The 14,292-nt window shown below is 42.1% G+C and overlaps 1 protein-coding gene across 10 annotated transcripts in view; it reads right to left on the minus strand.

Moving 5' to 3' along the window:
• NEDD4L (NEDD4 like E3 ubiquitin protein ligase) overlaps nucleotides 1–14,292 on the minus strand; it is a 907,002-nt gene that overhangs the window by 198,586 nt on the left and 694,124 nt on the right. For all 10 annotated transcript variants that reach the window (XM_029579603.1, XM_029579595.1, XM_029579588.1 and 7 more), the window contains one exon: nucleotides 4,907–5,070. In XM_029579603.1, the coding sequence (XP_029435463.1) occupies nucleotides 4,907–5,070 (164 nt within the window). The remainder of the gene's footprint in view (nucleotides 1–4,906; nucleotides 5,071–14,292) is intronic.

Here is a 14,292-nt window from a genome sequence, read left to right on the forward strand (position 1 = left end):
TGCCATCAGGGGCTGGATGGGCCTGGATTAGGGCAGACCGGATGTCCCTCCCAAGTGGATCTGCACCTTGTCTGTCTGTGACGGGTTGACCGGTACGCCCATGAGGAGCGTGTGCCTCGCACATGTACAGGGCTGTGTGTGGAAGCAGCGAGCCCTGGAGTCCAGTGTCGACGCCCTGCCTGCTTGAGATCAATTGGTTAGTACTCACTGTTTTGGCTCAGGTTCCTAGGCTTTCCATGCACTGAAATTCTGGCAAAAAAGCTGCGACCTATTTCCACCTGCTCCTAGTCTGACTCGTATATGATTTGTGTGTGTTATAAAATATGCATACCTCTACCATGCAATATGGGGCAGATATTTTAAAAATGTGCGCGCGAACAAAAGTACGCCAGATTTAAAAAGACACACGCGTAGCCGCGTGTATCCCTTAAAATCCGGGGTCGGCGCGCTCAAGGCTGCGCAAAATCGGCAGCCTGTGTATGCCAAGCCGTGCAGCCTGCCTCCGTTCCCTCCAAGGCCGCTCTGAAATCGGAGAGCCTCGGAGGGAACTTTTTTTTTTGTCTGTCCCCCCCCCCCCCCACCTTTCTCTCCCTTCCCCTATCTAACCTACCCCCCCCCCCGGCCCTACCTAAATCCCCCCACCTTGTTTGATGGAGTTATGCCTGTCGCTGGCAGGCGTAACTTGCGCGCGCCGGCTGGCCAGGCCCCAACACAGGCCGCTGTGTCGGAGCACTCAGCCACGCCCCCGGACCGCCCCGGACCGCAGACACGCCCCTCGGACATGCCCCCGGACCACAGACACGCCCCCCGGACCGCCCATTTTAGCAAGCCCCGGGACTTGCGCGCGCCGGTGGCCTACGCAAAATAGGCGCGTACGTGCGCAGGGCTTTTAAAATCTACCCCTATATGCGCATATGTAGGCTTATGTGCAAATACATGCAATGCATGGAAACCATGTATTCAATGCATTTATCACAAGTACTTTCTTATCTATTTAAAAAAAAATCTACGTGCCCATCTTTTACACATGAAAGTAAAACTGGATTCACGCAAGTCCCAATTTGCGCACATAAGTCAGTCAATTTTAAAGCATGCTCATGCAAATGAAATTAACCAGTTTTCAATTAGTACATCAGTTCTCCCAGTCCTCCTGCAGCTCATGGAGACTTTCCTGGTTCTTTAGCCTGAATAGCCCCCAGTTCACCCAGATCTCCTACCCAGTCAATACTTTTCAATGAACACTTATGCCAGATAAGTTGTAAAAATATGCAAGCAAGTTGGCAAATGTGCAAACGTGTCTTTTAAAACAGCCACTTACATGTGTTAAGTGTTGGCCTCACCTGGAAACAGCCCTCCTTTACACACGTATGTGTGTGTGTGTGTGAAAGTGTAAATACAAGGGTATTTTCGACTTTTATAAAATACGGAATATGCAAGAAGACGCTACTTATGCACGTATAAGCTAACTTTTACATGGCTACGTTTTGAAAATTCACCCAATGGTCTGAAAGGACTTTTCTGCAGGAAGTTCTTGCGCCCTAATCTTACCTAACAGTAAAATCACGTGAAAGAGAACTCATAGTAATATGCAGAAATCTTCACCAACTGACAGCAGAACTGCCAAACATCTATTAAACATCACTAGGGATGTACTAATTTAACTCTTTCCAAGATAGAATATGTGAAGAACCAACACTGCTCGGTGCAATTTATGTATTTTCAAGACACCCTTAAAAAGACTCTTTAGATCCACTGTAAGAAATAATTCAATGTTCTAATTTTACAAGTGCCCAAATTCTCACAATCCATACCATTTTAAAGGAAAATGTGAATACAATTGATTTTAAAAATGCAAAATCATGCATTAATATGTATTTTAACTTCCACTGTCCAGAAAAAGAAGGTCTGATGAAAAGCTTTTTTCCTTTACCTATTTCCTCCAGAGGAATATCATATTGGCTGAATATAAGCTTACCCTTCATTTTCTATAACAAACTGGAAGAACTGGGCTTCCAAAAAGGCACTGGAGTAACCTGAACAGAATGATGGTTATTTCCCGAAATAGCAATGGTGTGATTGCATCGGGTCTCCCAGAAAAGTGCACAGAACAGCACTTATACCCTAAGTGGCAGGGGTACAAAAGCTTAGGGCTTCTCACTGGACTGGGGTAATCTTTAGGAAGGGACCAGAAACCCAACTTCAATAAGCATGGAGAGACTGTAAATATATATAAACTTTGGTGACTCTGGGGATTATTACAAAAAAACTAAATAAAGAGTAATAGAAGGGGGCCTGGTTGTTGACCTAATGAAGCAAAGTTGAAGATGGTGGGAACTGAAATGGGCTGCTTGGACAGATAGAGGTAATCATTTTAACATGCTTGGGACAGATATGGAGAGCAATGGGATTGAGAGATCAGGTAAGCAGGCATGGGGAAGGAGAAAGCTGGTGTTGGGAAGCAAATGGGAATTTTCGTGCTGCTGTTCATGCCTTTATAATGCCCGCACATGATTATTTTAACGTTATTAATAACAGACTACCTGGAATATTGTTATGGATGCTTGAGTTAGTATAAAATGGGATGGCATATTCCTATATTACCCTTGTTCTTATTAGCTTCCAATGGCTGCAAATTATCTAGTGCCTAAAATTCAAGTTAGTGACAAATTATCTGAGCTATTCATGGGATGGGACCTACATTTTTAAGACAACTCATGTTTGCATCCCTGCAAGAAGGTTGAGATCTGAAGATAAAATGTTGTTGGTTGTTCCTACTGCACACCAGATTTGGTTGAGTGCCAGAGCCAAATTTTCTCATCATCTGCTGGACCAACTTTACAGAATTCACTCTGCCTTGAGCCTATTTAGCTATTAGGAAAAAGATAAAGACATTTTCTCTCCAACAAGATTTTCAGTAGCCATACAGCAGACCCTATTTATCTGCCCTTTGTTGGATTACAATCTTATGCTGTGGTTATTTGCTTTATATATTATGAATGTTTTAATGTTATCATGAGTGGTTTTTGTTAACTGCTATGAACAAAACTTGAATCAGTGGGATATAAATATTTTAAGTAAAAAATATGTGCATCTATCCAAATTGGATAAATATCAACTGGGCAGTATGCATGTGCCATTTGGAGGTCAATATTCAAAAGCCAATTAGAAAGATTAACTCACAAGTTAACCATCTAAATGGCAAATGTGGCATATTCAGCCACTTATCAGGCTAAATTATAGCAGGATAACTACTTATCCTGCTATAACTTAGTTGGATAAAGAAGGGCATTTCAGGGGCATTCCAGGGAGGAGTTGAGCTATCCGGCTAACATAGCCGCATATTGCATAGCTGGATTACTTTAGACCACAATGGCCTTGCAAACCCCATCCCTTATCATCTCCTATATCTATCAAATTAACATTTTTGCTGCGGACCTTCTCCCCCCCCCAGGATTTGAAAGGATTCTGCCAGGCTCTCAGCCCCCCCCCCTTCAATAAACAGGTCACAGAACACTTCCCCCCAAAACTGGAAAAGTCCTACTGGGAGAAGGCTCCAAACTTATCCACGCCCAGTGATGTCTCGCGCAGCCTCTGTCAAAACCTACAACTCAGTTTACGCTTCCAGAGCTAGAAGGACCACAGTAGAAACGTTAATTTGATAAATATAGGAGGCGATGGAGGTTGCAAGCCCGCTATGGTCTCTTTGCCATTTGCTGAGGAGGAGTAGGAGGAAATCGGGCCCACAAGGCACTGTCTTTTTTCTTGTTGCTACTTACCCAGACATCTTTTAAAGATATCTGGAGAAGTGTGGCCGGATAACTTAGAAACTTAACTGGCTAAACTGAAACATAGCTAGTCAGCTTTTTAAGTTATCTGGCTACATGTAGTTGGATAACTTTAAGCAGGTATATCCAACCCGGTCATTTATCCAGCTGAATAATTGGAACAAGTTTATCCGACTCTCTTTGGCTAGATAACTTCTCAACTAAGTAGCCTACTGAATACTGGCCTCTTGATTTGTGTGTCCCATCATTTACTGTGTTACTGTGAGGCTGGCTGGCTCATCGGCAGCCCAGGGAGTAGGGGCAGAGAGGTTTCAGTGTGTGTACGTTGGGGTGGGGGTTAGGAGTCCACTTGTTGACAGGAGAAACGTTTAGTGATGCCCAAAGAGAGTAACAGAAGTGTGGGGAGGGAGGGGGAGAAGAGGGGGCTGGGTAGAAGAGTTATGTGATCTAATAAGTAGGAACAGAGAAGGGCAGGGAAAAAGTTGTGGCCTGGGACCCAGGCTCAAATGGTAACACAGTGGCTGGCAACTTTGGGAGTGGGGGAACAGATGCAGCAGTTCAGCAGTGGTTCTGGAGAAGGAAGGGTGCTTTGACTGCAAATATAAGACAAGGAGGGTTTTTGAAAGTGCAAAAAGTTAAAATAAAAACACAAAAAACCCCCCAAACCTATCTTATATTTGCCCAATATGGTAGCTATGTCACTTTGTCATGATTCATAGTAATGAAACAGGCCACGTGCTCTTCTTACCTGTTTAATTTTCAATATGCGTGTGAGTGTGTCTGAATTCTCAAACATATTTAACAAGGTACAGAAACTGAAATATGTATACTCAGCTTACTAGCTCATCCTTTTTGAACTCTTCTGGTTGCTGGGGCAGCTGGTCTAAAAGTCTTTAGGATTTTCACTGTAGTTTTAATGTGTTTTTCTCATCTGATGATTTATGCACCATGCACACTAACCTGATATCTTGATTTAAGTGATCAGACCGACCGATTCATTGTTTATATGTGTGTGTGTGTGTAGTAGTGCTCCGGACATGACTTGTGATTTCTAGCCACAGTAGGCGCTGTCATTTTGAGCAGTTTAAGCATCCCAGTTCACATAACAATCTGGTGCTTACACTAAACTTGGTCGATGCCATTGTGTTGTTCTGTTGTTATGGTTAACATAATAAGTGCGACCCAGGTTGTCTACTTTCTCTTCCCATCCTGGTGGCATAGGAGGTGCTGGCAGCTCTTGCTGATGCTGGGAAGCAGAGTCATTTGCATCAACCACGTCCCATACCTGAATGGAAGAAAAAAAAAAAAGTAAAAATAAATACATCTGGTTACATTTTATTTCCAAAAATTAATATGCCAAAATAAAAGAGAGGCACTAGAAAAACATACTATTAAACGATTGGGATAAGACACTGTTGCAGAGTCATTCTCTCCTTAAAAAAATACAACAATCCTCAAATACTACTCGTCACCCCCCAAAATTGTGAGGAAGCAAATTTTAGACTGTGACAAAATGTCAATGAACCTTTCCTGCTTTATACTGTATTGGAGTATTAAATTCTTCATGCCTGTTATTCTTAAACTGCAATGTCAGAATTGAAGTTGCTTGGCTGGGTCACAAGGTTCTCAATTGCAGAAGCTTCCTTCAGTAGCACAAACACAATAGGACTGAAATGAGCAACCGCAGTGTTGTCATTTCAGCCCTATTCAGCACTAAAAGGATCGTGTTAAAGTAGGAGAATACAATAACTTAAGACATATTTACACGATTTTGTTCTTACTGGAGCGTGATGAAAAATGCAGGATTTTGTTTTCTGCGCAAACCTTAAATTTGGGCCCGATGCAAATTTACCTGGCATCTAAAATCCTCGCAAGTTTACAAGATTTTTTTTTGGGTTGTTCCTGCTCTTGTTACTCTTTCTGCTCATTCCTTAAAATTGATTTTGGAAGAGAAATTGCAAGAGGACCTTGAAAAATGGTAGACTGGGCATGCAAATGGAATTTAATGTGGACAAGTGCAAAGTGATGCACTTATTTTATTTATTATTTATTTTATTTAACAGTTTTTCTATACCGACATTAAAAAATACACATCATATGATAACAAAAGGTGGAAAATTACAAATAACAGGGGGGGGGGGGAGTGGGAAGACTAAGAGTAACTGGGGATCGGAAAGGGACCCCAACAATAGATAGAAGGAGAGAAAAAGAGAGGAACGGTAACTTCTAAGTAACACAGGTTAAATATTCAAGTGAATAAGTAAATGTGGATATGGATAATAAAGTGCAGGGAAGAATAACCCAAATTATAGTTACAAAATGCAAAGTTCCACATTAGGAGTCACCACTCAGGAAAAGGATCTAGGCGTCATTGTTGATAATACGTCGAAATCTGCTCAGTATGCAGCAGCCACCAAGAAAGCAAATACATTTGCTAGGGATTATTAGGAAAGGAGTGGAGAATAAAACAGAGAATATCATCATAATGTGACTTCACTTGAGTATTGTGCACAGTTTTTGTCACACTACCCCTCCATTGATAAGTTATAGGATTATGAATGTATCTATATGTAATTTTGTAGTCATATATCGAAGAATTTTCCCTAACAGTATTGTTTCTCATGCCAGTTACGTAGACCTCCAAGCTATATCTACCGCCTGTTTTGAATTGCTGTTTTTGTTCGCTTTGTTCGTTGTTGTTATTCCCCAAGTTATTTGTAAAGCCAATTACTGAATTAATGTTCAATGTAAACCGATTAGATGTTCCAAATGATTATCGATATATAAAAAAACTCTAAATAAATAACATCTCAAAAAAGATATAGCAGAATTAGAAAAAGTACAGAGAAGGGCGATCAAAATGATAAAGGGGATAAAATGATTACCCTAGGAGGAAAGGCTAAAGAGGATAGGGAGATATAATAAAAATCTATAAAATAATGAGTGGAGTGGAACCAGTAAATGTGAATCAGTTGTTTACGCTTTCAAAATGTAGAAAGATCAGGGGACACACAATGAAGCTACTAAGTTGTCCATTTAAAACTAATAAAATAAATTGATTTTACTCAACGCATAATTAAGCTCTAGAATTCATTGTCAGAGGACGTGGTGAAAGCTGTTAGTGTAGCTGTATTTAAAAAAGGTTTGGAAAATTTCCACGAAGAAAATTCCATAAACCATTATTAAAGTGGAGTTGTAGAAATCCACTTCTTATCTTGGGGTAAGCAGCAAGTAATCTATCTACTCTTTGGGATCCTGCCAGGTACATGTGACCTGAATTGGCCACCATTAGAAACAGGATACTAGGTATGACGAACATTTGGTCTGACCCAGTATGGTAAATCTTATGCTTACATAAGAATTTAAAAGTAATTGTTTTTTTATTTTGCATTTTTTAATTTTAAAACTGAATCCACATTTCTATAGTAATAATGCAGTTGGGATGTTCTCGTCATTTTTAAGAGCTGCTCTGCTTCACCTCACACCTCATACTGCGTCCACAGTGTGATAACATCCCATTGTACACAACACGATGTGTTACTCCACCACTGTGACTTCCACACTGCACTGAAAAGAACAATCAATGAACTTCATTATCTTTGTTAATCAAGAATCTTCTTTTACCAATCTGTGGAACAGAAGCCATGTAAATGCTTGGCTCTGAATGCATCTGAAGGGTAGAAGGATGGAGATTCAGTATTTTAAGCAGCTAAGAACATAAGAACATGCCATGCTGGGTCAGATCAAGGGTCCATCAAGCCCAGCATCCTGTGTCCAACAGTGGCCAATCCAAGTCACAAGTACCTGGCCATATACCCAAACATTAAATAGGTCCCAAGCTAGGATGAAACCGTTCTAGTCACACCTTCTGAGGCAGGGAGTGCAGGAATGGAGGTAATTAACAAGGGTGATACCTCGGGGGGGGGGGGGGGGGATATAGAGCTCAGAATACAGAGAGCTGGAAGCAGTCCTGGTGCAAATGACCATAACCAGAAATAGTGTGTGTGAGAGAGGTGGGGGTATGATCTAATTGAACTAGGGAAATTTTCCAAATAATTGCAAATGAAGGCTCATGGTGCCAGCAGGACCAGCCTGTGCCCCCCCCCCCCCCCTGCATTTGCGCTTGCCACGAGTACACTTCTCTGGGCTGCGAGAAGGATGGGCACTGCTCGTGGCCAGTCGAGTCTCTACTCCTCTACCGCGAGCGGGATAGGCTCCATTCACACTCCCACGTGGCTGCTCTTTGGCGCCCCCCCCAAGGCTTGGTGCCCGAGGCGACCGCCTAGTTCGCCTAAAAGGACGCGCTGGGCCTGGGTGTCAGGATCCCAGCACTGGTGCTGGCTGTATTAGAAGAAGAAAAGGAGGAACTATCCGGGCATTTACCGTGTGATAAAAGCTCTTTTTCATGCGGTAAATGGTTTAATATGGGGATAAGATGAGGTTTCAAATACCACACATTCCTCCAGCCCTGGCACGGCATGCATTTAAATGAGCTGACTAACATGCAAATATAAATGCATGCTAATCAGCTCATAAATATATCCTAAACAATGTACATGAAATAATGCGGCTTGCCGAAAAAATACAGAAAATCACTCAAGAATTGTAGCTAACTTACCCCGGGAGCATCGGGGCATTAATGCACATCGCAATGCTCCCAGGCCCTGTTTTATAAAGGACGATACCCTCCCCCCACCCCAAAAAAAAAAGTAGTCAAAAACCCTGGGTTCTCCGCAGACACCCTTTCTCCTCCCCCACTGGCCCTGGAGATGGCCCACTGTGAAAATATTTAAAAACAAATGTTATATATATTTGCACCTGGCCCTGCCCCCCCAACCTGTAGCCTCCCCATTAATCAAAAAATCAGAGCCCCAGAGGCTGGGAAGCCACTCCCTTCAAACTCCCCTTATAAAATTAGCTCTGGTGGTCAAGTGGGGGCTTGTAGTGCCCACTTGGCTCCGGGCCCAACAGCTGCATTTTTCAAGATGACGCCTCCTGGCCTGGGTCCCTCTTTCTGGGGCCAGGTTTTTTGATTGACGAGGAGGGTTGGGGGTTAGGGGGCGGGTTCTGGCACCAATTTATAAAATTTAATTTTTTTAATATTTTGACAACTGGCCACCTTGTGGGGGGAAGGGACAGAGGGTTTATGGATACCCCCAGGGTTTTTGACTACTTTTGGTGGCAAATATTCAGGGCTGTCGGCCCTTTAAGCGATGGCTGCCCGACAGTGCCTGGGCCGCTATCACACGTTGTTTGGGGACATTTGCCATCACGTAGTTTTCCTGCAGTATTAATCCGCAAGGAAAAATACTGAAAGAACCACAAAGCAGCAGGGCCAATTGCTGTGGCTTTGTGACTCCTATGTTTTACCCTGAGGGGAAGAAATATCACAGCTTAGTGAATGCACTCCCTAACGGCCGGATTTTAAATCGGCCACGCGAGTAGAAATCTCCACTTATGTGCGTGGCCGCATACTGTGTGCAATTTGAAAAGGGCCCAACCACGCATGTAAGTGCCGGGCCCTCTCAAATGGATGGGCCGAGGGGCGGGGTTGGGCGGTCCAGGGGGCGGAGAGGGCCGGGCCGGGGGGGCGTTCCGGGACGGAACTGGGGGAGCCCCTACCTTGTCGCCGCGCAAATTTGCATATGTTTACCCCCCTTGCGCGCGCCGCCCATACATTTTTATTTATTTATTTATTTAATTAACATTTTTCTATACCGTCGTTTGGTGGGAACCGTCACAACGGTTTACATTAAGGCACATAAAATGAGGCTAATGTATCTTAATTTACATAGGTGCCATTTTAGGGTCGGTAACAGTTTGTAAATGATATTAATTGGTAAGTATAATGAGTCATTTCCAGTTTACATTTTAACAGTTTAGGTTACTAGATTACCTTTATCATTGTACTTTCATCCTTTTGCTGAGCTTTAAAAGAATGAAACTTATTCTGATTAAAATTACACACATTGATTTTGGTTATATGTTTGTTGTTCAATTGTTTGTACCTGTTTTCCCTTGAGTACTATTCTCCTTTCTCTTTTTGGTAAGCTAGTTTAAAAAGCCAGGTTTTTAGATTTTTTCTGAAGGTTTTGTTGTTGCTTTGTAGTCTTAACTCCAAGGGCATGGTGTTCCAAAGTATGGGTCCTGCCAAGGATAGAGCTCTTTCTCTTACTTGTGTGAGTCTAGCTGTTTTGACTGATGGAATAGTGAGGATTGCTTTGTTGGCAGATCTCAGATTCCTATTTGGGACGTGTACACGAAGGGCAGTGTTCAGCCACTCTGCTTTTTCATTGTGTATTAATTTATATATGGTGCATAGTGTTTTGTACTGATTTCTTTGTTCAATGGGTAGCCAGTGTAGTTCTGCTAGGGTTTCTGTGATGTGGTCTCTTTTGCTTTTGCCGGTTAAAATTCTAGCAGCTGTGTTTTGCAATATCTGTAGTGGTCTTAGTGACGTGTATGGTAGGCCTAGCATAAGGGCGTTACAGTAATCTGTACTGGCAAAGATCAGCGCTTGGATTACTATGCACGTGGCCCACATATTTTATAAACATGCGTGCGCCCGTGTGCACATTTTATAAAATCAGCACGTCAATGTGCGCGCGGCAAGTAGCGCGCACACGTTTTAAAATCTACCCTTAAGTTTGTGACCGAGGCAATGGAGGGTGAGAGCAGCAGTGGGATTTCAGCCCTGGCTTCTCTGGTTTGTAGCCTGCTGCTCTAACAACTAGGCTACTCCTCCTTTTTCTATGCTGCAATTTAAGACTGCATTAGAGGATTACCAGGGATTTCTAGATGTCCTTTCCAAGCAAAACAGAGCCAGAATCTAGGACAGCTTTAGATGAATAGAAGGAGTGGACATTTCCATGGTGACTGTTCTCCTTTTTCAATTTCCACAGACTGCGCTGCACATTAGTCAGAAAATAAATAACCTTGCTCAGTTTATATTGAGGTGGGGAAGTTAGCAAGGTGGTGGTTGGGAGCACAGGGATACTATATTGCCACCCAAAATACTGAACCAGTCTCTGCTCCCATTCATCTTTATGTATAGCTTTCAGCAGTTTTGAATAGTACTTTAGCTACTACTGGCTAAAATAGTGGGCTGAGAACCAGGGAAGCCAGGGGGGTCAAACCCCACTTCCCTCACTGTCACTCCTTGTATCCTTGGGCAATACACTTCACCTGAATGTAATCCTCTTTGAAGTGCTCGAAAAAGCAGAATACAATATAAATCAAATATATGAATTAATTAAAAAAGGAACAGAACTTAGATTGTAAGCCCTCTGGGGCAGGGAAATACTTGCTGTACTTAAATGTAGTGTGTCTTGAACTTGGATTTAGAAAGGGGAGTAATTAAAATGAAATCCAACAACAAAATACTCCCGACTGGCCCCTGAATCCATTGGGTATCTCAAAAGAACTTAAATGCCACAGAAATACAATTTTGAAAGAAATGTATGTTTTGGTTTGGTTTTTTTTAAAGGTAATTTTTTCTCCAAAGGCAGCACAGTACTGTACATGAGTAACTTCCCCCCCTCACAGATAAGCAGCTCAGTATAACCAAACTTTTGGTTAGACAGGTTGACTGGCTGCTTTAACTCTTGTGACTGAACGCCTTACAGACTGAAAACTCGGCCGTGCCAAGAAGGAACAATGAAAAATCTGCCCCACCAAAAAGAAACAAAAGATATTACGAGTGTCAGTCAAAAGATAAAGGGATTATCCAGGGTGCATGGTAACAAGAAGCTGCCAAACAGCAAAGACAAATTGGATAGGCTTTCCAAAAGCATTTATCTTTATTAAGGTGAATCCAAAGGGGTGTTTCCTGATGCCAGAAAGGACAAGAACAAAGAACGGCATAAATCCAGAGAGAGTTCTAGTAAGCCAAATAACTGAGCATGTTGAAGATGTTAATGTTTTCCGTGATGCTACAGAGGTGGAAGACGTTTTGGGGGGTGGGGGGCATTGAAGTGTTCTGTCTATGCTCTTGATCCTTGACTTTTCCTTAGATTTTTTTTTTTTTTGCGAGATGATTTTCCTTGAGATTTTAATCAAACTCATAAAACTTCTTGCTGTTTGAAGGGAATGTACTGCCAATACTGAACAGCCTTTACTTAGTCCCGTTTAAAAAAAAATAAAAATAAAAACCTTCCAAAAGTGGTTCCCTCCAGTTTACGATCTATTTCTAATCCTTTAACATGTGTTTATTACCAGAAAAAGTAGTTTATATCCAATTTCGTGTTTATTTTTACAGACCAATAATTTTTTTACATTGCTTTCAAACTGGCTATAGGAATATGCTTGATGCAGAGACTTCCTTGGTCTCAATCACGGATTTTTTTGTTCAAGGAACTGGATTCTACAGGCATCGCCATAGCCTCTAGCAGCTTATGACACTGTAAACCATGAGATTTTATTGCACTATTTACAACACCTGGATTTCAGTGTTACTGTTCTTAAATGGTTTAATACCTATTTTTCTGAAAGGAAACTGCAGGTTTAGTGTAATGAGAACCATTCAGATTGATTTGAGTTCCGTTATAGAGTGCCTCAAGGTTCAATTTTATTGGCAGCACTTTTTAACATTTATTTGGCCTCTTTATGTATTCTGATCCAACAACTAGTAGAATTTAGAGCCTACACAGATGATATGCAATTGATTTTTCCTGAGAAATATCCATTGCCTTAAGTAACAGAGTTTATATCTAGTTGTTTAGCAACTATTCATACGTGAATGGGTGATAATTTACTTTTGAACGTAAGATGGAGGCTTTATGTGTTGCCGGTCTACAGTATATCTCCTTTTGATATGCTGAACTGTGTACTATCAGTGAATGGCTCTATAATTCAGTTTAAAAGTGTGGTTTGAAATCTTGGTTTTCAGTTTGATACCCACCTTAATTTTAAAAGTCATATTAATTCTAGTTTAAAAACTGGATATTATAAACTAAGAATTCTATGCCACATTTGGTACATAAGAACATGCCATAGTGGGTCAGACCAAGGGTCCATCAAGCCCAGCATCCTGTTTCCAACAGTGGCCATCTTGGACAGCAATGACTTTAGGACCATAGTCCAATTGTTCATGTTATCCATGATAGATTATTTTAACACTCTGATTACTGCAGGTCTCCCTACGTCTCATTTGTGACCGTTCCAAGACTTGCAAAACTCTGCAGTCCGCTTGACTCTCCTTGGGAACACGTTACCCTATTCTCAAATCAGTTACACTACCCTTGCATTGCAACAATGTGTAAAATTCAGTGCTGACTCTTATTTTTAAGTCTAAAAAAATGGATGGCCCCTCATATCTTTCAAGTTTGTAAAAGGTCTATTCTCCATCTTGTTCTCAGGGAAAGACCTTTTTAGCATTTTCTTAAGGTCGTCCATTTGAAGGATGCTAGATCACAAACTTTCTAGCTTACAGGCCCTACTTTGTGGAACGCCTAAGGCACTGTGTTCCATAAGCAATTAAAGTCCCTTCTTTTTCATGAGGCCTGTAACCATATTTCTAACTGATGACAAGGACAGCAACGAGGGAGCGCAAGTGCACACACACTGGAATTTTAAATAGTGTATGCAATTATGCGTGTATGATTTATAATATGCCTACCACCATATGTGTGCTCCTAATTTTAAGTGGTTACTTGAGGAAACGTATTTTGCGTTATCTTTCTTAGGACTTGACCGGCTTTAGTGCGCGCAGATAAGCAGATTTTAAAACAGGCTCGCATGAAAGACATTCAAAGTTTTACCAATTAGTCTATCATTTTGCCCACTCTGGTTCTTCAGCCTGCACTCCCCCCAGTTTACCCAGACCCCTCACCCAGTTGTTTACCCAGACCCAGTTGTTCCCCCCAGTTTACCCAGACCCCTCACCCAGTTGTTTTAGGCCTAAACAGAGATTTATGCAGACTTACACCTCATCAGGAGCAGAAGTAAGCATGTGTGGCTAACATACTGCGGCTGCCGGATTTAAAACATGAATGTGTGTGTGTGAAACTGTTGGTCGCAACCGAGATCGCCCATGACCCACCCCAACTCTGCCCCTTTATTTAGCTTGAGCATGCACATCTAACGTGTATAATTTGCGGCTTTTAAAATATGCACTGCTCACGTGCTGCCCAGATACTCACCTATGTTTTATATTGGGAAATGGATGTGGCATTGTACCCCACTCAGACCTCTGTGCTATAAGTAGTCAATGTGTTTTTAAATAAATTAATACCATTTCTGTAGCCCAGGCTGCTATGCCGTGGCATAGGGAATCTGGGCTGAGATTACCCATCCAGCAGAGTCACTCAGTTTGGGGAATGCTACAGCCAAAGAGCAGCCATGAGGGTGCACTGGTTCCTCCAGCTTTTGGGTCAGCATGGGTTCCCCCACAGCTACCTCGACATGTTGTCTAGGGGATGAGATTTAGGCAAAGGCAACAAAGGCATGTGCCTAGGGGTGCCAAATTCTGAAGGCAACCGAAACCTGGGATGCAGAACCCATCAGTTCA

This window comes from Rhinatrema bivittatum, chromosome 1, assembly GCF_901001135.1.
Source record: "Rhinatrema bivittatum chromosome 1, aRhiBiv1.1, whole genome shotgun sequence".
Lineage (NCBI taxonomy): Eukaryota > Metazoa > Chordata > Amphibia > Gymnophiona > Rhinatrematidae > Rhinatrema > Rhinatrema bivittatum.